Here is a 22,608-nt window from a genome sequence, read left to right as displayed (position 1 = left end):
CGATATGCTTGTGGAGGTTATGACCCTGATGTCGCTAGGGCGTACAATAATCATAATGCAAGATGCATGAGTCATACAATCCAATTATGCATCAATCTTACACATACCGTGCGCTCATGTGAGACAATCTACGCCTATCAGGGAGTCTCATAACAACATGCACAATGACATATGTAATGATCAACCACATCTCATAACAAACATGCAGATGATGCGTATGGGCATGTATCGTGATGCTATGCTGTTATATACTCATAATCGGTATCAAGAACCGGCATCGACAATCGATCTCGACAATGTGGATATTTAACCAGCATTACCCTAAAGGAATGACCCCCATAAAGCCTAATATATAGAAGACTCATGGCCTCACACAAGGACCTAATATATAACACCATGAGCCTTACTCAAGGGCCACATATACACAACAGGTAGGCCCTGCTCATGGGCTTCAAATACATGAAATGTGAGCCCTACACATGGGTCACGAATACATCAAATGCATCACACATCATGGGCCTAATACATATCACCATGGCTTTGCCCATAGGCCACAAATACACCACAATGGGCCTTGCCCATGGGCCATGAATACATCACAGTAGGCCTCGACTACGGTTCACATATACACCATATAGGTCTCGACAATCGGAATTGACACTTGGAATCGGCCTCAACAATCGGAGTCGGCCTAAACAATCGACCTTGACAATCGAAATCGGCTTCAATACTTGGCCTCGACAATCGGGATCGATCGATAATCAAAATCGGTAAATCGGTCACGATAATCAGCCTTGAATCACTAATCAGAATCGGTAAATCGGTCACGACAATTGGATCGATCGATAATTAAAATCGACAAATCGGTCATGACAATCGGATCGATTGATAATCAGAATCGGCAAATCGGTCACGAAAATCAGAACGATCGATAATCAGAATCGGCAAATCGGTCACGACAATCGGGATCGATCGATAATCAGAATCGGTAAATCGGTCACGACAATCGGATCGATCGACAATCAGAATCGGCAAATCGGTTATGACAATCAGGATCGATCGATAATCAGGGTCGGCAAATCAGTCACGACAATCAGATCGATCGATAATCAGAATCGGTAAATCGGTCACGACAATCGGATCAATCGATAATCAGAATCGGTAAATCAGTCACGATAATCAGCCTCGATCGCTAATCAAAATCGACAAATCGGTCACGACAATCGAGATCGATCGATAATCAGAGTTGGCAAATCGGTCACGACAATCGGATCGATCGATAATCAGAATCGGTAAATCGGTCACGATAATCAGCCTCGATCGCTAATCAAAATCGACAAATCGGTCACGACAATCGAGATCGATCGATAATCAGAGTTGGCAAATCGGTCACGACAATCGGATCGATCGATAATCAGAATCGGTAAATCGGTCACAATAATCAGCCTCGATCGCTATTCAAAATCGACAAATCGATCACGACAATCGGGATCGATCGATAATCAGAGTTGGCAAATCGGTCACGACAATCGAATCGATCGATAATCAGAATCGGTAAATCGGTCACGTCAATCGGAATCGGCAATCGGTCATGACAAATAGAATCGATAATTGACATAGATAATTGGCAACGACAATTAGCATATAAACAAGGTGGGGTCCATAGATGAACAACCGATCAACCATAGTATAAATATCGGCGCTCGGCCATGATTATATCAAATCTGATAGCACAGAGTCATCCGTCTATGGCGAATGGGGCCCATTGGTTTGGGTTAACCCACTAAGGGGATGATGAGAATGGTCCTGACAAGGCCTAAGGGAAGGTCACAATGAGGACATCTAACTATCAGTGCCTATCAATGTGAACATCTAACCAACATTGCTCCCAAGGAGTGACCCACATAAGGGATTCATACACAACGTAACAGCCACACATACATCACGTTGGGCCCCATTCATGGGCCTCACATACATCGCATTGGGCTTTATAAAAGGGCCTCAAGTGTATTGCAATGGGCCACGCCCACGGGCCTCAAATATATCACAATGGGCCTCACCCATGGGCCTCAAATACATCAGAATGGGCCACAAGATACATTAAGGCGGGCCTAAGTGGAAGCTTGGGTTTCATATAAAATCATTTCCATAGCTGCAGGTGCAACATGTGTATAACTGGACACTATCATTCTATGGGGCACATGGCCCACTAATGATGATCAGCACTGTCCAAACATTATCTATGTAAACCAGTATCGTCCAAACATTCTCCAACACCTGGATGGTGTGGATGAAAATAAATACATCATGGTGGTGTGGTGGCCCACCAGAGATTTGAATCTGCCTCAGTTTTATTCTCAAACCTTAAAACGAGCTTGCCAAATGGATGGACGGTTTGGATGGAACACATCCATCATGGGAGGTGGGTCCCATTAGCAGAAATGGATGGACAGCTAAAAATAAAACATACAACATGGTGCGTCCCCGCACACTGTCCAGAGACGGACGGTGGATATAAAACATATACATTTCAGTGGGGACCACACCGTCTGGACAGATGGTAGAGTGGGTGTACAATTCATACACCAAGGTGGGTCCCATCCCCCATGTACAACACATGTGGGGTGGCCGCACATAAGCAAAAAAAATGGATGGACAGCATGGTGAACACATACATTCATCAAGGTGTGCACCACACAGCACACACACGTTGCAGTGGGCCCCACCGTCCCCAAACAGATGGACGGCTAGGGGATATACATTACATTCACCAAGGTGGGTCCCACACACGTGGCCCACCAGAATTTGGATCTGCCCCACGTCCTGATGGAGGGTGAGGAGAATACATATATCAAGGTGGCTGCCACACACGTGGCCCACCATCTCATTCCTTTAAATCTAATATAATATATTATATAATATAATATATGCAGTAACCCACCGTCCAGTTGAATCTGGACGGTGCAGAATTCCTTTATATTAAAGGTGGGCTCCACGTGGAAGTGGCCCACCATCATAAGGTAATATAATATAATATATTATATTATATTATATTAATATATGTATAAGTGTGTGCGTGCGAGGGTGTAAATGGCCAGCGTCCTGGATGGACGGCTTAGATGGAATATATCCATCAGCAGTGGGTCCCACGTGGTGGGCCCACCATAACGTTTAATAAGATCACACAGACCCGGATGAAGAAGAAAACAAATTTCATAATCGCCCAAAACTTGTGGGACACCCAAAAGGGTTTCAATGGCAAACGTTCAATTACAGTGTTCCCTGTTATGTGGGCCACCTGAGTTCCAAATAAATCTTATTTTTGGGGTGGCCCACTGCCTCAAAAGGGGCCTACCAAATGCACGGTATTGATGTCAACACGCATCATGGTGGGGCCACGTCCCTGCCCGTCCTTAACGTCCCAGCGCAGCAGGACGCTGTGCGTTCTCTGGACAGCAGCAGCGCCCGCTGCATTGTTTGATTTTTTTTATTTTTTATTTTTTTGAAAACCGTTTTCTCATGGTTTTTCGCAGGTGGAGCCTGCATCTGGAGAATCCGACCCATCCGTTGGATTCTATGGCTCAAGACCGACCAAATGAGCCCAATATAAGATGTGTTTTGGTGTATAAAAACATCAGGGTGGATTTCAACGGAGAAGAATACTGTTTTCTATGTTATGGCCCGCTAGATAATCAGATTCACTTCATTTTTCGGTTCAACGCCTAAAATGATCCGAGGAATGGGATGGACGGCGTGGATTGGATCAACGCATCAATGTGGAGCCTGTAGGAGTGGCCCACACAAAAAAACTACTTTAAAGCAAGTACATATTTTATTTGTCTATTCTTTTGTTCGAACCCCACTGACTGTGCACTCTCCACTGCACGTCCAGCGTCTGGACGGACAGCCTGGGCATGCATTTCATTGAGGTGGGTCCCATGTGTGGGGGGACCACGGCTGGTGGGTCCCACGTGGACGTGGCCCACTTGATTAGTGTCAACCTTATATTTGTGTGTTCCCATCCCCTTAAGGTAGGGTCCACATGATTTAGACGGTTTGGATAAGACATACATCAAGGTGGGGTCCATTCAAGTGGGCCACACATCACACAAAAATGAAAAGGGGAGAGAGAGAAGCACCCACCTTCAAAACTACTACTCTTTCTTCCGCACTAGGGCAATCTAGCTCCAAGGAGAAAGAATCAATGGTTGAGATTGGATTTTAGAGGTTGGATGATGGGGTATGAAGCTTCATGGTGGGTGAAAATGGAGGAAAGCTTGGACGTGAGTTGCTCTCATGGAGCTTGAGAGAAATGAGAGAGAAATGAGAGAGAGAGAGAGGTGATAGGTGAGAGATGTGAGTGATGGATAGGTGTACTTGATGGGTGGAGAGAGAGAGTGTGTGTTGACTTTAGGGGTTGCTTGGGGATGGGTGTTTGTACTTGACATGATGGGATGAAGTACTTGACACTTGATGCGATTGATGGGACATTCTCTTGGGATTGCAACGCGCGGCGTTTCCCTCGAAATGAACACGGTCCCACATCTCCTGGCTTGAGTATCGCCTCGGCGCGCAAGACACGGCATCGGAACCGCGGCGACGGCGCGGTCGCACTGATACAAGTCTTGGGTCGAGTCGACTCGGGTTGACTACATGTGACGCAGGGTCGCGCGCAAATATTGGTTAATGGTCGAAGGTTGCCAAAATTCGACGGGGAAGATCGCGGAAGCCTACAGAACGGTACGGGTTGGGATACGGGTCTTACACATGATATATATATATATTACAAAATCAACATCCAGCGTCCAGACCTGGATGGACGCTAGATGTACACATACATCATGGTGGGGTCCACCGTTCTCAAACGGTTGGATGGTTAGGATGTAAGGTGGGCCCCATGCATAGGGAATATGTACATCAGAGGTGGGTCCACTCGTGTGGACCCACAAGCTTTGGAGGAAGCTGATGTTTGTGTTTTACCCATCCATGTATCTGGTGGGTCCTATCCAAATGGACAAACGATGATGGATGATACACCCATCGAGGTGGGCCATCATGCATAGGGAAAGAGAATGAGAGAAGGAAAGAGAGAAAGAGAGAGACTGGCAGTGATGGAGGGGCCTCGTCACTATGGGCCCCTCTTTGATACAAAGCATACATCAAGGTGGGTCCCACATCAAGATGGGATGGAGTGATGGATGGGAGAGAGGGATGGGTTGTGTAAGGGATTGTTAACTTTTGGGGTTGTTGTGTAAGAGAGGTATGGGTTATGATGGGTTGAGTGATAGGTTGAGTGATGGGTTGAGTGATGTGTGTACTTGATATGTACTTGACCATTGATGGGATTGATGGGATATATTGGGTAGAGATTCTCTCAAAATTATAAATGTGCGGCCCACAGCTCCTAGCTTGGGTAGAGATTTCTCGAGATATGTGTGGGTCCACAGCTCCTAGCTTAGGTATCGCCTTGGTGCATGAGACGCGGCATTGGAATCGCGGCGACGACGCGGTTATTAAGGTACAAGTCTCAGGCTGAGTCGACTAAGGTTAAAAGGGTGCGACTCAGGGTCATGCGTAAACCCCGATTACAGGTCGCGGGTCACCGGAATTCGACAGGGAGGATCGCGAGAATCTACGGAATAGTATGGACTAAGATATGGGTCTTATAGGGACCATGTCTAGAAATGACCTGGAAAAATGGATAAATTACTGGATGAGACACATGTAGCAAAGTGGGTCCTGGAAAGATTTCAACAGTGAACGTCACTATTCCCATTGTTTTCTGTGGTGGGGTCCACTCGTGATCTGGATTTTCTTCATTTTTAGGCTGTAGCCCTAAAATTATCTGGAGAAATGGAGGGACGGTGTGGATCTGGTACATATGTCACGGTGGGGTCCACCACTGCTCCTGGCAGTGGGGTTCTTGAGGTTTGGACATTGACGAGGTCAGCTCCATAAAGTTACAACGATAAGTGCTCATCACCACCATTGTTACTTATGGTGCAGCCCATCTAAGCTTAGAACTGGCCCATTTCTTGGGATGGAAAGATAGGTGAATGGTGTAGAGTTCACACACATGGGATGGGCTCCACTAATCACCTCAAACAAGCTAGAAAAATAGATGGATAGCGTAGGTAAATCACCTATGGGTTTTAACGGTGGCTCGTGCAACTCCACCATTTTCAAAGGTAGGGCCCTCAAGCTTGAAAATTAAGCTCATATCGGTGGTTTACCTTCAACCAGGTTAGCGTGACCTTATGCACAGATTGGATGGAAAATAAACATCATGGGCGAGCCTAGGGAGTATTTAACGGTGGATGTCTTGTCCCAACGGCACCCTAAGATGTGGCTTATCTAAGGCTTGGATTTGTGCCAACATTGGGTCCAAGGCATAAAAGGGTATAGAAAAATGGATGGACGATTTGAATCGTACACATACAAGATGGTGGATCCCACTGCTGGACCACCTGTTGTCTGGGATGTTACTAGTCCAGGGCTGTATCACCTTATGCAAAGTCAAGTGCAATGAATGCCATAATAATTAGTACAGTGTTGTTTTCAATGATGGGCATTCTTGTCCTAGAGTGTGGCACATCTGAGATCTAAGTCAGGCCGATTATTGGAACCAAGGCCTAAAATGAGATAGGACATCTGATGGATGGTGTGGATATCACTTAAATATCATAGTGTTGTCCACGATGGCCCCACGGTCCTCTTAAGAAAACACTGTGCAAAAGAAAAGGTTGGATGTCATTTCCCAACTATTCTCTGTGATTAAGCCTACCTGAGATCTCATCCTTGGGCCCTAGGCCTAAGATGACCCGTACAAAATGAATGGACGGCTTGGATAAAACATATACATCATGGTGGGTCCCACAAGTGGACCAATTATTATTTGAGATGTCACAATCAAGCTTGTATCTTCTTTTGGAAAAGTCATATGGAAATAAATGCCATAGTAGGTGGTTTTCAATGGTAAACATTCTTATCTCATTTGTTTCCTATAGTGTGGCCCACCCCATACATGGGTCAAGCCAATATTTGGAACCAATGACTAAAATGGCCTAGCAAAATGGATGGATGGATTGGATGCCACGCGTAGAACATGTGAGTCCTATGAGTTGGGCCACCTCTTTTGTTATATTTTCACCACATACTTGTCAATATGACTATATGAGCATGGCAATAAATGCATTAGTAAATCTCCAGGAAGGTTTCAATGGCGAGCATTACTGTCATCACTATTCCCTATAGTGTGGCCCATCTATAATCAAACTCCGACTAAAATTTAGGCCCTAGCCATAAAATGATTTGGCATAATGGATAGACGGCCTGGATTTAACACAAAGCTCAAGGTGGTCTGTTGACATAGACAGACTCTCTGCATGGAGTGTATTTGACAGTGACTACCTATTTTGGTTTATTTTTGTAAATACATACTTAGGGTCCACATGAGTGATCTGATCTACTCTGTCTATGAGATTGGCCAGCTCATGGTGGGCCTATTGAGCTTTGCATATCCATCAAAACCTAATAAAGGAGAAATATACATGGCAAAGAAAAACATGGAATTTCTGCCATCGAATGAGCTTCCGCTATTATAAGACACATATATACGAATATACGCATATCAAGATGGACCAAACATTGGCCACATAGGATGGCGTGTACAGGTGAGTCCCACCTTATGGTAAAACGGAAAAATGACATGAATATCAACATATACATCAAGATGGAGTCCATTTGATGAGTCCAACATCAAGACAATGGGTAAACGACCCGTGCACTCACCTCAACGGTTGATTTGGACACCGAATATATATGAACAGTTGAGATCGCCTTTCCTTCTTCCTAATCTCTCATTCAATTATATATTTTCTTTTTCTATATCATTTCTTTTTCCTTTCGATTTCTTTCATGCAGTAGTTGAGATGGACGGAAGATGATTTTATACACGATGACAACATGGTCATCGTTGAATATAGAGGTGATGAGACGTGGAATAGGCATGGCGCGGTAAGGGTGAGGCATAAATGCATTAGATATTTTTTTATATTTGAAAGTGACGTTTTACTATTCAAGATATTTTATACTAAGTGGGCCCCACGTCACGTGTGCACACATGTACGGTGCATGCCATGCGTTGATTCTAATAAGGCACACATCTTTCGATCTAGCCGTCGAAATGGAACATGTCGTGCGGCGTTAAAATCATAGTGTTAGCGTGATCGCTAAAGTATACATCTCGGGTCATTACGGCACTAAAACATGGCAACCGATCAGAACTCGTCAATCTAGTCCATTTAAACGCAGGACGACACCGAAAATCAAGCTTATGGAAGGTTAATAAGGATACGGGTCTCACAGTTATGGTTATCTCAGGCGAAATACCTTGAGAATGTATTAATGAAGTATGAGATGGACAAGGCAAAGCCAGTTAGCGTTTCCCACGCAGCTCATTTTAAACTTTCTTTTGCATAGTGTCCTAAAACAAATGAAAAAAAAGTGAGTTCTGTCTCGTGTGCCTTATTTAAGCACAGTTGGTAACTTAATGTATGTCGTGGTTTGTATAAGACCAGAAGTTTCACATGAGATAAGTGTTGTTAGTAGATACATGTCTAACCTCGGGAAGTAACACTGGGAGGTAGTGAAATAGCTACTTCGATATATTCGAAGTACGTAAGACTACGTCTAATCATTTGAGAAATCAAGGGATAAGTTATTAAGCTATGTGGATTCAGATTATGCGAGCAATGTGGATAATAGAAGGTCGACTTTCAGTTACTCATTTGTGCTATCGGGTGGAGCGATTAGTTGAATGTCAAAACTTTAGTTTGTGGTGGCTCTTTCCACAACTAAAGCTGAGTATATGATAGTGGCAGAAGCATTCAAGAAATGTGTTTAGCTGAGAGGAATGATAAATCAGTTATGGCTTTAGTAGGAGACCGTGATAGTTAATCGTGATAGTGAAATCGTGATCAATTTGGTTAAAAATTATGTTTATCACTCACGTACTAAACATATTAATGTGCGTCATCATTTTATCCGACAAGTGCTTGAGGAAAGAGGCGTGACTCTATAGAAGATTCACACCAGTGTGAATTCGGATGACATGCTTACGAAGGTGGTTCCCAGAGAGAAGTTCAAGTTCTGTTCAACTTCTCTAAACTTGGCGAAAGTATAAATGGAAGACAAAATGTGCACGAGTAGTAATGGTGGAACTATGATGAAAGGTGAAATTAGAGATGAGGATAAGGAGCTATAATGAATGAAGATTGAAGACGTGGATATTGTTGTTATTGTCTTAAATTTGTAAGCAACGGGGTATGTCAATGCTATTAATAGACCACTCGATGCCATTGAGCAAAGGTCCATGTCACCAACAGGTACTCAATGCCATCGGAAAATATGAAAAATCCATGTTGGTTGTTATAACGTTTTAGTGTTACTACTCGATGTCATTGAGGGTTTCGATGGGATGTCGATTCCATCAAAGGTCCCATCGAGTGCACGCACAAAATTGCGTAAGTGTGGGATTTGTTTCCTGTTCTAGTTGTGATGCTTTATATATCGGGTGTAATTGAAATTTGGGAATAGAGAAGGTATTCTAAGGCTTTCTAAATTATTTCTAAGGGTTCCAGGGCTTAGCTAGGGCTCGTGAAGGAGATTCGAGACTTGTTTAAATCGGTAAAACTCTCCCTTGTAATTTTTGCTTTCGTAGTGCAATACTTGTCGGTTTGTGTCGTGGTTTTTTCCTGCAAGTTTTTTTCCACGCAAAATTCAGATTGTTCTTAGTTGCGCGATTGCGAGTACTTTGCTTGATTCATCTATGTGTGCCCTAACAGAACCATATGGGCTATTTGGTTTTCTGATTTCCTATAAAATGGTAGTAAATGAGCCATCATTATCATTTTTAAGTATTTGTTTAAGTAAAACTATGGCTCCAAAGTCAAATACACTTGCTAAGGAGGGAAGCAAATTGCGTCTTGTGATAATCCATCTAGATAGGGGGCATATGGGGCCCACTATGATGTATGGATTGTATCCACACTGACCATCATCTTTTCAGATCATTTTAGGGTATGAGCTAAAAAATGAGGCAAATCCAAAGCTTAAGTGGATCACAACATAGGAAGTAACGGTAATAATGACACCTACCATTTGTCCAACCTACTCATAAGGTGATGTAGATGAAGGGACAACACAAATATCAGCTTGATTCATAACTTCTTGCAGCACCCGAAAAGTCTTTAATGGTTAGCATTCAATCCTCATTGTGTGGTCCACTTAAACCTTTAATTTACCTCAATTTTGGATTTGTACCTTAAAATGATTGGTGAAATGGATTGACAACATACTTAAAATCTATGATGCCCATAATCATGGTATGAGCCTCACAAAACCCTATTTGGATGGATTATTAGTTGGTCACTTCTTGTAAAGGAGACCAATAAAGAAAAGTATAATTATTATTGTTTATGCCTAAATTTGGTCAACATATGAGGTTGATGTAGAACTGCGCCCTCTAATGAATCTGCAAAAGCTGGAGAAAATATGAGCAGCTGGGGGAGGGGTGCCGATAGCCGACTGTGGACCCTTTGATGCCTAAATCAGGCTTGTAGAAGATGAATGTGAAGAGGTAGATTGGAGTTTAGGTGTGTTACCTCTTTTTTCTCTTTCTTATTTTCTTCTTTTCTTCTCCCCTTGGCTTAGAACCTATGGTTGTATATATAGCGTGTGGGAGAAAGTTCCGAGACTCTACATGCTATGCTGGAGAATCCTTGATCTAGCGGGATTCTTATCCCGAATATGTTGGAGTGACATTCGGCTGAGCTCGAATAAGTTAGAGTGATATTTGGCCGAACCCAAATATGTCGGAATGATCTTCGGCCAAGATTAGGGTGGATCCTTCTCTTTTAGATCTGGGGCGAGATTTCCTGTAGATTTCTCATACCACCTCGCTGGCCGTAGTCAACCTAGTCAGCTTGGGATGCTGGTCAGCTCAGAGCTCGGAGATTTCTTGTACCACCTTGCTGGCAGTAGTCGACCTAGCCAGCTTGGGATGCTGGTGACTTCAGAGCTCGGAGCCCGAGTCCCTTTTCCACGGGTTTCTTGCCTGTGTTGTAGTTTCCCCCGCAACAATTACATTTTTCATTGTAAACGTATTATTTCTATAATAATTTTTAAGTATGACAAAATGACGACTGCAGTGAAGTGTGACTGATAAACTGTTCTAAAACCATAGTTGTAAAAGGGCCATGGTCCAAAAAGGGACACAGGCACTTAACTCCACCGCTGCTCCTGCGTGACAAATATTGTCCTGATTTTGAAATTTTCAGGATAATAATGTATTGCGAAAAGTTGTAAGAAGTCAAGGAATCTATCATATAAAATTAATATTTATTTAAATTCTAAATTTAGTTATTAATCACAACAATATTTATATATATATATATATTTTGTTCTTGGTGATCCAAAAAATCTCAAAATTTGAAATATCCCGAGAAATTGCCTTGAACGAGATTTGTCACTGACCATGAGTAATGCAATGGCCCGCAAACGGACGCGGATTGCGTCCTACCCCCGCCCGGACCGTAATCCGTCCGGGCAGGACTCTGTGGGGCCTACCGTGATGTAAGTGTTTTATCCACGCCGTTCATCGTTTTTATCGGATCATTTTACTATGCAGAATAAAAAATGAGCAGGTACATGACTTAATTGGACCACAAAGTGGGGATTGAACTTTCACCCTTAAAAACTTCTTGAGAGCTGGAGAAGTTTCAGATTAAGCTGATATTTGTTTTTTCACTTCATCCACGTCTACATGACCTTATGAATAAGTTGGATGGTAAAAAAAATCACGGTGGACCTTAGAAATGTTTCAACGGTGGCTGTCATTATCACTGTATCTTCCTTTGGTGTGGTTCACTGGAACTGTGGAACTGATTCATTTTTACTATGACATCTCAAAATGATATGATAAAAGCGATGAACAGAGCGGATAACACACTTTCACCCATATGGGCCCCACAGAGTAGGACGCAATCCGCGTCCACAAAGAAAACGGAGGCCGAATGCGTCCTGTCGCTGGCCTGACCGATTCAGTCCAGGCAGGCGCTCTGTGGGGTCCACCATGACGTATGTGTTTTATCCGCTCCCTCTATCCAAATTTATAGATCATTTTAAGGCCTGAAGTAAAAAGGGTATCAGATTTAAGACTCATGTGGACCACACAATGGGGATTAAGCGCTCACCATAAAAAACTTAATGGGAGGTTTTGATCAAGCTGATATTAATGTTTTCCCTTCGTCCAGGTCTATGTTACCTTATCAACCGGTTGGATTGCATACAAAAGTCACATTCAGACCTAGGAATGTTTCAACATGGGCCGTCCTTATCACCACTGCTTCCTGTGATGTGGCCCACTTGAGCCTTGGGTCTGCCTCATTTTTGGGACCATTCAGTAAAATGATCTTTGAAAATGGATGGACAGAGTGGATAAAACAAATACATCATAGTGGCCCCACAGAGCCCCTACACCAATAACCCAGAAAACGGCCTGTTAATCCAAAAAATTTGGGTTCAAATGTCAATTCCCTTAAAATATTATATACATCCAAACCGACAAACGTTTACAACAACGACTTATATTATCCTTAACGTACAACGATTTTCAACCTACCATTGTATCAATTTTCATAAGATCAGACCGTCAAAAAATGTTGAACCCGTATAAGGATCACTTTGGGAGAGAAACAGAACGGCCCATTTATCAGATCGGCTACACCATTAAAATCAATGAAATCCAACGGTCTGAATCAATTTGTGTACATGGCCCACCTGATAAATAGATTATTTCAATTCTCAAGACCTATATGCTTCATCTATCTTTTCTCACCGCTCAGATGTTCCACTCAAGTGACGCCACAGCAGAAAATAAAGTCATCGCATGTTATTAACATTCAACGCTGCAGACGAACATTTCTAATTCAAATATAGAAGACATTTCCAGCGTGTGGAGTCGCGCTGGTACGCGGGTTGGACTCATGACGCTTTTGGGACGGGGCTCGGTCCTCTAAGAGGTTCTGTGGGGCCCACCGTGATGTGTACATTTTATCCACGCCGTCCATTCATTTTGACAGATCATTTTAATGTAAGATCTCGACCACAAATTTGGGATGGAACTCCCACCGTTAAAAACTTCTTAGGAGCCGCAGGAGTTTTGATGAAGCTAATGTTTGTGCTTTCCTTCCTCGGGGTGGGCCTAGGAAGGTTTCAGACGGTGGGCGTCACTATCACTGCTGCTTCCTATGGTGTGGTCCACTTGAGTTTTAAATCTGCCTCTATTTTGGAATCATGCCCGAAAATGATATGTCAAAATGGATGGACGGTGTGGATAAAAGACACATCACAGTGGGCCGCACAAGCCCCTACCAGGACCGAGTCCATCCTGGCAGGGGCAGGACGCATTCTGCGTCCGTCGCACTGCACCGTCTTTTCCAGGAGGAGACTTTCCTGTGGCCTCCGTGTGGTCCACTGAAATGTTCATATGAAATCCACTCCGTTTATCACTTTCAGCAGATCACCTCAGAAAATGAGCCAAAAACGTTAGGAGATCCACAGTTCATGTAGATCACACGACAAGAAAAAGTGGAAGATGCACATGTGCACCATTGAAACTTTCCGGGGCCCACCGTGATCTTTGTATGCCATCAAAACCATTCATAAGGTTAATCTGACTGAGATGAACTGAAAAAACAACATTATCATAATCCGAAACTTCTGTGACCCCAAAAAGTTCCAGTTGTAGGCATTTCAATTCCCATTCTTTCCTGTGGAGAGCCTCACTTGAATTCTGGATCCGCCTCATTTTTCTACTCATGTCGTAACATGGGCTGCTGGACGGAATAGATTACACACGAACATCTATGTGGGCCCCACGTAGCTTGCGCCTGTAGAAACTTCCACAAAATAAAATTTTGGAATATCTCAATCCCACGGCTTTCCAAACACCCCTCCAACAAAAATAAAAATAGGATTTCTATTCTTCCTTACTTGGGTTTAATACGCCAAACCCCTCTCTCTCTCTCTCTCTCTCTCTCTCGGGTTTAATACTCCAAACCCGTCTCTCTCTCTCTCTCTCTCTCTCTCTCTCTCTCCAATGGCGCTCTGCAAAACCGCTCTCTAGCGTCCAAGACCGCCATCCCAAAACCGCCAATGGCTCCACCAATCCCCCTCATCTTCCTTCTCCTTCTCTTCCTTCCCTTCTCAAAACCAGATCTCCAATCCGACAAAACCGCTCTTCTCGCCTTCAAAACCGCCGTTGGGAAATCCCTCCCGTGGAACGCGTCCCTACTAGTCTGCCAATGGCAAGGCGTGCACTGCGAGTCAAACCGCGTGACTAGCGTACGCCTCCCCGGCGTCGGCCTGATGGGCCCCATCCCTCTCTCCACCGTCGGAAATCTGACACAACTCCGCACTCTCAGCCTCCGTTTCAACGCTCTCACAGGTCAACTCCCCTCTGACCTCGCCCGCTGCACCGACCTCCGCAACCTCTACCTGCAGGGTAACCACTTCTCCGGCGAGATCCCGCCGTTCATCTTCACTCTGCAGAATCTCATCCGTCTGAACCTCGCTGGCAATAACTTCTCCGGCCAGATCTCGCCGGATTTCAACAAGCTGACCAGGCTCGGCACGCTCTACCTCGAGAACAACCAACTCGACGGTCAGATCCCCGATCTGAAACTCTCCTTTCTGGAGCAGTTCAACGTCTCCTTCAATCAGTTGAATGGATCTATACCGTTGGATCTCCGACGGCATTCGTCGGACGCCTTCAATGGGAACTCGCTCTGCGGCATGCCGCTGATCCCGTGCCCCGGTGAGGAGAATCCGTCGAAGAAGAAGCTCTCCGGCGGTGCGATTGCCGGGATTGCCGTCGGATCGGCTGTAGCAGTCCTCTTGATTCTCATAATTTTGATCTTCCTCTGCCGGAGGAAGAGCATCCGGAAGACGAGATCAGTCGAATCAGCGGCATTGCCAAAGCCGGCGATGGATGACTTGGGTGGGCCGATTGAGAAACCGACGGCAGCGATGGCGGATCGGGAGAATGGGGTGGCTCCGATGGTGGAGATGGGTAAGAAAGGGGGAGGAGGGGATACGATTGTGAATCATGGGAAGAAGCTGGTCTTTTTTGGGAATTCGAGGGGTTTTGATTTGGAGGATTTGCTGAGGGCTTCAGCTGAGGTTTTGGGGAAGGGGACGTTTGGTACGGCTTTCAAGGCGGTTTTGGAAGTTGGGGCGGTTGTGGCGGTTAAGCGGCTGAAAGAAGTTGGGGTTGAGGAGAAGGAGTTTAGAGAGAAGATCGAGGCCGTTGGATCGGTGGACCACGAGAATATTGTGCCGTTGAGGGCGTATTATTTCAGCAAGGATGAGAAGCTCCTTGTCTATGATTACATGCCCATGGGCAGCCTTTCTGCACTTCTGCATGGTGAGCTTTTCTTCTGTAATTTCTTATTTTTAATTTTTATCCTCCAAATTACAAATATCCCAATAATGGCTGCTTTTGGAGGGTTGAAATTACGCAAATGCCCTTTTTTCTTTTTTTTTGGGAAAATCGCTTAATTTACGTGTCTGACATCCAACTCATCTAGTAGATCACCTCCTAAATCTGGCTAATCCAGTTGTATGGTGGGCCCAACCTTAAAAAGTAATCTACACCGATCGAAAACATCCAAAATTCACTTATAGCTCATCTGATGATTCGATCTGCTAGATTTTTGGTCTGTGTGATTATCATGGTTGGGTCCACATGTTGGACGGATTGGATATTATACAGAACCATGCCTGAAAAATGTCGGCTTTACTACGAAAACAAAAAGAATAAAAAGGGCATTTTGGTAATTTAACCGTCTAGAAAGCCCTGGTGCGGTGAAAATCCTCAATTTTATTTTGTTTGGTGATCCACACCATTGATTCTGATGGGCCCTACTTTGTATGGGGAGTGCTGTAAAATTTTATGGATAGTAAGATCCTTACCCATTGATTGGTTGGTCAAGGAGAAACAGTATACGGATGGTCCACATTGAATGATGAGGGGCAAAAGAACGAAAGTGTCGGTATTTTCTTGGGAATTCCCTCATTTATGATGAGGCTCATAAGATCAACGGTCTAGATCACCAAATGAGAAGGCCCATGTGTACGGAATCCGGAATCCGAGTCTCAGTGAATTGCATTGTACTTTCTTTGATTTTACGCACTAACGTCTCGACTAACATAGACTACCACCAAAACGTATTTTACCGGTTGGAAATACCCAAGTCAGTTATCACGGGACTCGTGACTAATTGGTGGAACTTTCATAAGATCCACTTCGTTCATCATGGATGTTGCCTCATCTTCATCACGGAGCTCAAAATTCATGATCAAACAACACTTAGATGGGCCACACTATAGGAAACAGTTGGCTTGGTTTAGGGCCCACTGTGGTGTTTATATGCCATCCAAGCCATTCATCTGATTTTCTTTATCAGATGAAAGAATTAGCTAAAAATCACAGTATTCTAAAAACTCAAGTGGGCCATATCACGTGTATAGTATCTAGGGGTGTGGTTTAGCTGATGGAGGGTGAATTTCATGCATGTTAAGTTCACTATGGTGGCCCACCAAAATGGAGGGTAAAACCATGTTTGATTTGGGGGCCATGTGAAATCTATGCTGGGTCCTACACAATGGTCTTTTTGATCATATAGGAGAGACATCACTCGGGCCCCACATAGGAATTAAGATGCCATGATTGATCATGGCTCAGCTATGCGATCCATCTTTTTTTTTTTTTTTTGAAATTGATACTTATTTCTCATGCATTTGGGATTGTGCAAAGAGAAAGATATTGCCACTATAAACAGGTTGATCCATCACTGTTTGATCATGGGCGACAGATGAAAATTCACCCAATCCGTTGGTCCTGTTGGGATAGAAGCTACTGCATCCGAAGCATCATTTATCTACGTTCTGTTTCACAAAGACACATAGCCACTGTCAACTGGAATTTTCCAATGTTTTGTAATAAAACCATACACCTAAATTCGGTGTCTACTGTTTGCGTAGGGGACTGGGGATGTTGGACGTGGGCCTGATCCCTTGTGGGTTGGCCCCACCTGACGTATCTTTTTCCAATTTTGTTTGTTTGTTTTTTTTTTTTTTTTCCTCCCTCTCTTTTAAACTCTAGTGAAATTGGGAAATATGTCATCCTTATCAAGTGGGGCCCACCCACCAGGTGTCACACAAGTAGCCTATTCATACCCCACTAAATGATGGGCCCCACCCAAAATCCACGCTATTCAGTGATCTTAACCGTTGGGGATTGTTGCACCTCAACTACAAAACGAAATGTAACAGAAAACCGAAGCATTTTGCTGACAGTCTATCATCTTTCTCTACAGGAAACAGAGGAGCGGGAAGGACACCGCTAAACTGGGAAGCCCGGTCTGGCATTGCCCTTGGTGTGGCCCATGCCCTTGAGTATCTCCACCGTCGGGGACCCACCGTCTCCCACGGCAACATCAAATCCTCCAATATCCTCCTCACAAAATCCTACGAAGCCCGTGTTTCTGACTTCGGACTCGCCCAGCTCGCAGCCCCCACATCCACCCCCAACCGCATCGCTGGCTACCGTGCTCCGGAAGTGACGGATCCACGTAGGGTGTCCCAGAAGGCCGATATCTACAGCTTTGGCGTGCTGCTGCTGGAGCTGCTCACGGGCAAGGCCCCGACCCACACTCTCCTCAACGAGGACGGGGTCGATCTCCCGAGATGGGTGCAGTCGGTGGTCCGTGATGAGTGGACGGCCGAGGTGTTCGACCTTGAGCTCCTGAGGTACCAGACTGTCGAAGAGGAGATGGTGCAGCTCTTGCAGCTTGCGATCGACTGTGCCACACAGTACCCAGACAAGCGCCCGTCTATGTCGGATGTGGTGCAGCGGATTGAAGAGCTCCGGAGCACGAGCCTGCTGCCACAAGAGCTAGACCAATCTCACTATCTGATCGGCAATGCGAATGGCGGGTCATCTCGGATGATGAATTCAGTTGATGGGTCCGGGCCGCCACCACATCCCACCACCCTCTTGGATTGAAGGATCAATCAATTTTAGCCGTTGGATCTCGCATTTGTTTGTTGATGCTTAGGCATGGTTTAAGAAGGGGGGGTTTTTTTTTTTTTTCTTTTCTTTTATTTTCATTAAGCACAACTGTGTAATTTTTTCCCACTTTCATAGCTTCTTTTTTTTTTTCATTTATTGATGATATTGAGATATACGGTGAGTCGGTGATAATGGGGTGGGGTTTGTTGTTATTGTTGTTGTTATTGTTGTTGTTGAAGTTTGGGTGAATAATCAAAAGTGTAATGGGAGGAGAGTAGTCTCATTCGATTGGTTATTTGCTGTAATTACAATTGTTTAGTTTTGAAGTTTCTTTGTAATTTTCTTTTGTTGATGTTGACATTTTTTTTTACAAGGAACGGTCCACATCTACAGGTGCCACGCATGTGCGATTGGCACGTATGAATGTTGGGATGTTCAACGAGTGGGCCCGATGGTGGTTGTGCCCTTAGCTTTAAAAGATGGGCAGGCCGTCCATTAATTTTCAAGGGATCCACGTGCTTGTTGAATATGGAGCATTGGTTGTCTTTTTGTAATAGTTAATTTTTGGTGGGCCACACCCTAGACGGAGGCATATGGATCGGGTTTTCATGTGTGCCACGTGTAGTTCATTAGATGGCTGACAACAGGTACATCCGGACACGGATTTCCTGTTAAAACCACCAGCTGGAAGTTCCTTCACAAGGATTCTGGGTGGGGCCCACTGCAATGTTTGTGAGAAATCCGACCCGTCCATCCGATTTTTCCGAGCTCATTTTAAGACGTTTGACTACAAATAACGTGAATGCAAAACTCAAATGGGCCACACGAGAGAAAAACGTGGGGATTTAGTGACCACCGTTGAAATTTTTAAATGGCCACAAAAGTTTTGTATCTATCTAAATTTCTGGTGTTTTCACTTCATCCCCTGTGAAAATGACGTTGTAAACGGTTTGGGTGGCATATATACATCAAGATGGAGCATAAGAAGATTTCAACGGTCGAACTTCCTTTCCCCACTGTTTCATCTTGTATGGACCAGTTGAGTTTTGGATACTCATTTTTGGACACATGTCATAAAATGAGCTCGAAAAATGGATGGACGGGTTGGATTTCTCACAAACATCGCAGTGGGCCCCACCCAGAATCCTTGGGCAGGAACTTCCAGGGAAAGGCTTTCGCAGGAAATCGGCGTCCGGCACATCCACTGCACATTTCAAATGAGCGCTGGAAATTAAACCCAGAGAATGGTGGGCCCCACTTTGGTCGACAGTCGTGTATTTGGATGGCTTGGATTTTCGAACTTGGCACTTTCGACACGTGTGCTTATCCGGGTGGTTTTGTACTAAAGTGATTTTGGACGCTGGAAGAAAAGAAAAAGGTCACAATGGACGGTGGTGGTTTCTCGTTGGAAAATCCGCAATGGGTCTACTGAGAGAGGGGGGCACTTATAAAAATTAAAAACGGAGGGTAGGCAGATATGATTCTCATACAACTGAGGGTTGTGCTACAATTAACCATTTGTTCCTTTGTACAAGGGCACGTTGTCGGTGGGCCCCACCAGACCCACATCATCCGGGATCTCGCATCTGTGACAGGTTGGCTCAGACGCGGAGAATCCCAGCTACAATCTGTTCTCGGGCATCTTGCACTTCTATTTCGGGAGTCTCTCTCGCGGATTGGGTACCATCGGGCTATGTTGGCGACCGTGATGTATTTGTTTTATCCAAGCCGTCCATTCAGTTTGAAAGATCAATTTAGGACATAAGCCAAAAAAGGAGGCAGATTGTAGCCTCAAGTGGACCATACCACAGGAAAAAGTAGGGACTGAATTTCTATCATTGAAAACCTCCTAGGCCCACCGTTATGTTGATTTGCCATCCAACCTGTTCATAAGGCCACGTAGACTTATAATACGAAGGAAAGCGTAAATATCATCTTGATCCAAAAATTCTATACCACCCAAGAAGTTTTAAAAGATAAGCTTTCAATTCCTACTGTTTTCTGTGATGTGGTCCACTTGAGCCTTCAATCTTCTTCTTTTTTAAGCTCATGCCCTGAAATGATCTTTTAAAATGGATAGATAGTGTGGATAAAAGATATACATCACAGTGGGCCCCACAGAGCCCGTGAAAGGTCCGTCCGTCTCTAGATAGGTACAGGTGGAGTAGTACGCAATTCGCGTCTCTTTATTCTTTTTTCTTTTGAGTGGACCAACATCTTTTTCATTGGACGGTTGGTGAGATTCGCACCCATCAAGGCACCACAAAAGCTATATGAGTATGATATGAGGTAAAGGTGCTTTTGACCCGTCTTCCCATCTGAACCGACAATCTCTCTCTCTCAATCACATGCATCGATTTTTCAAGTAGTATACCCAACATGATCTGCTGAAAATGGCCCACCATCTTTTCCATTTGGGCCCTTTTCTCTGTGAAAGTTTACACATGCAGTGTTGGGTCATTATGGCTGGGGACGACCACATACGTTCCAAGTAAAAGTTGTAACCATACGTTCGAGAGCGGATGGTGTTAGCCGCGTAACACCACAGCGGGTGTTTTCCTGACCGTGGGGCCCACCTTGACTTATGTGTTGTATATCCACACCATTCATCAGTTTTTACAACTCATTTGAGTTCATGGTTCCAAAAATGACTTAGATCCAAATCTCAAACGGGCCACATCAGTTTTTTCAACTAGACTTCCTAGGGCCCACCGTAATGTTTATTTGTCATCCAACCTGTTGGATAAGTCACTGAGATTTGGATGAAGGGAAACACCAATATCAGCTTGATCCAAGACTTCTTTGGCGCCGGAGAAGTTTTTAATAGTCAATCACCACTCTTTCCTGTGGTGTGGTCCACCTGAGATTTGGATATACTTAATACATGGGATCATGCCCTAAAATGATAGGAAATAGGAAAAAATTAATGGACGGCGTGGATATACAACATATGCACCAACGTGGGCCCCATGGTGAGGGAAACTGTCGCTACTGTGTAACCGGGGGTAACACCTAACCACTCCTCATCATTCGAGCCTTGTGGGGCCCACCCGTGGTATGTATATGGAATCAAAACCGCCAAACCTGTTTAACTCATTTCCGCAGTATTAGAACAAGAATCAGGTGGTACACACCACTGGGAGCAAATTACAATATGGTCTAAAACCCATGTATTCACGTAGTTTGATCTATCTTAGCTTTGAAACTGCCTTAAATTCGTTGTGTCCGTTCATATTGGTGGGGTTCACCTGATCAATGGGTTGTACGGCATATACACATTAGTGTAGATTCCACATTCCATCTGGAGGTTTCTACGGTGGGCGTCCCTCTTTCAATTCCCACCATTGTTCCCTTTGCTGTGGCCCACCTGAGTTATGGAATGGATCTTATGGTATGCTTGTCCCGTGTGGAGTGGCTGTGCGCGTGCATAGATCTTCATACACTACAACGTTGTCTTTATTTAATCCTTTTTTAATATTTGAATCCAACGGACTAGTTGAGGTATGACGGTAGGACGCATTTAAAAATAAAATAAAAACTACAGCTGACCAGCTAGGACCAGGGGTGGCAATGGTCTGTCACAGCCTAGGGCTGTCAGTGGGTACGGGACTCTCGGGTAGCTGCTGGATCCGATCCGATCTTAATGAGTCTGGGTCCCATTTAGATATCCAATCAGTTTTGGGTCTTATATTTTCGATCCGATTACTGGTTCGGGCATGGACCCGATTAGGGTCTGGTTGGTTTGGGTCCAATTAGTTTTAATAATTAAATTATATATATATATATATATATATATATATATATATATATATATATATATATATATATATATATATATATAATCTATAGATTATTCTAGCAAAAGAAATAACTGCTCCTAAGCTACACCTGAGAAGATAGCCCGCTTACACGCCATGCATGTGTTATATAAAGTGCAGGCGTGTGTCATCTAATCCATCCATACAGCGTGCCCAACCATATAAATATGTTATTTGTCCCAAACTCAACGCGAGAATTAGACCAACAGACCCAATGGATAACCAACTCGATGCTCGAGCTCCGAGTCATGGAAAAGTAGACCTAGGGCTAAAAATGTAAGACTCTCATCAGTTGCACCACACATAATATATGGTTTAGATCTGATCGTTGGATTGAGTTATTCAGTGGGCTCCACTTAAGTTGTGCAAATTGTAAATAGGTTTAGGACGGGATGCTTGAACCGTAGTCCCTATACACGGTTATTAAGCCGGATATGACACCCTGATCTATAGTTCAACTGGTAGACTGAGTGGAGATACCTCGTTTAAACACTTGAGGTCTTGTTATCGATCCCTAGTGGGGGTGGCTAACTATGCAATGTGCACTGTATACTAACAAGCTCACCCAAAAATAAAAAATAAAAAAAATACCGGATATGGAAACCTACGGTGTAGAGATCCTAGAGGGGAGAAGTGTGATAGGTAAGCTTGTAG

General features: G+C 44.1%; 1 protein-coding gene across 1 annotated transcript; it reads left to right on the top strand.

The window, feature by feature from the left end:
- The first annotated feature begins 14,111 nt into the window (after positions 1–14,111).
- On the top strand, positions 14,112–18,480 carry LOC131227479 (probable inactive receptor kinase RLK902). Its single transcript, XM_058223267.1, has 2 exons — positions 14,112–15,487; positions 17,442–18,480. The coding sequence occupies exons 1-2, from the start codon at positions 14,218–14,220 to the stop codon at positions 18,128–18,130; spliced, it is 1,959 nt and encodes a 652-aa protein (XP_058079250.1). The 5' UTR covers positions 14,112–14,217; the 3' UTR covers positions 18,131–18,480.
- The last annotated feature ends 4,128 nt before the right edge of the window (positions 18,481–22,608 follow it).

The sequence above is a fragment of the Magnolia sinica genome, chromosome 15, assembly GCF_029962835.1.
Source record: "Magnolia sinica isolate HGM2019 chromosome 15, MsV1, whole genome shotgun sequence".
Classification (NCBI taxonomy): domain Eukaryota; kingdom Viridiplantae; phylum Streptophyta; class Magnoliopsida; order Magnoliales; family Magnoliaceae; genus Magnolia; species Magnolia sinica.
The sequence above is the reverse complement of the archived record's forward strand: the minus strand, read 5'-3'. Positions and strand labels throughout refer to the sequence as shown.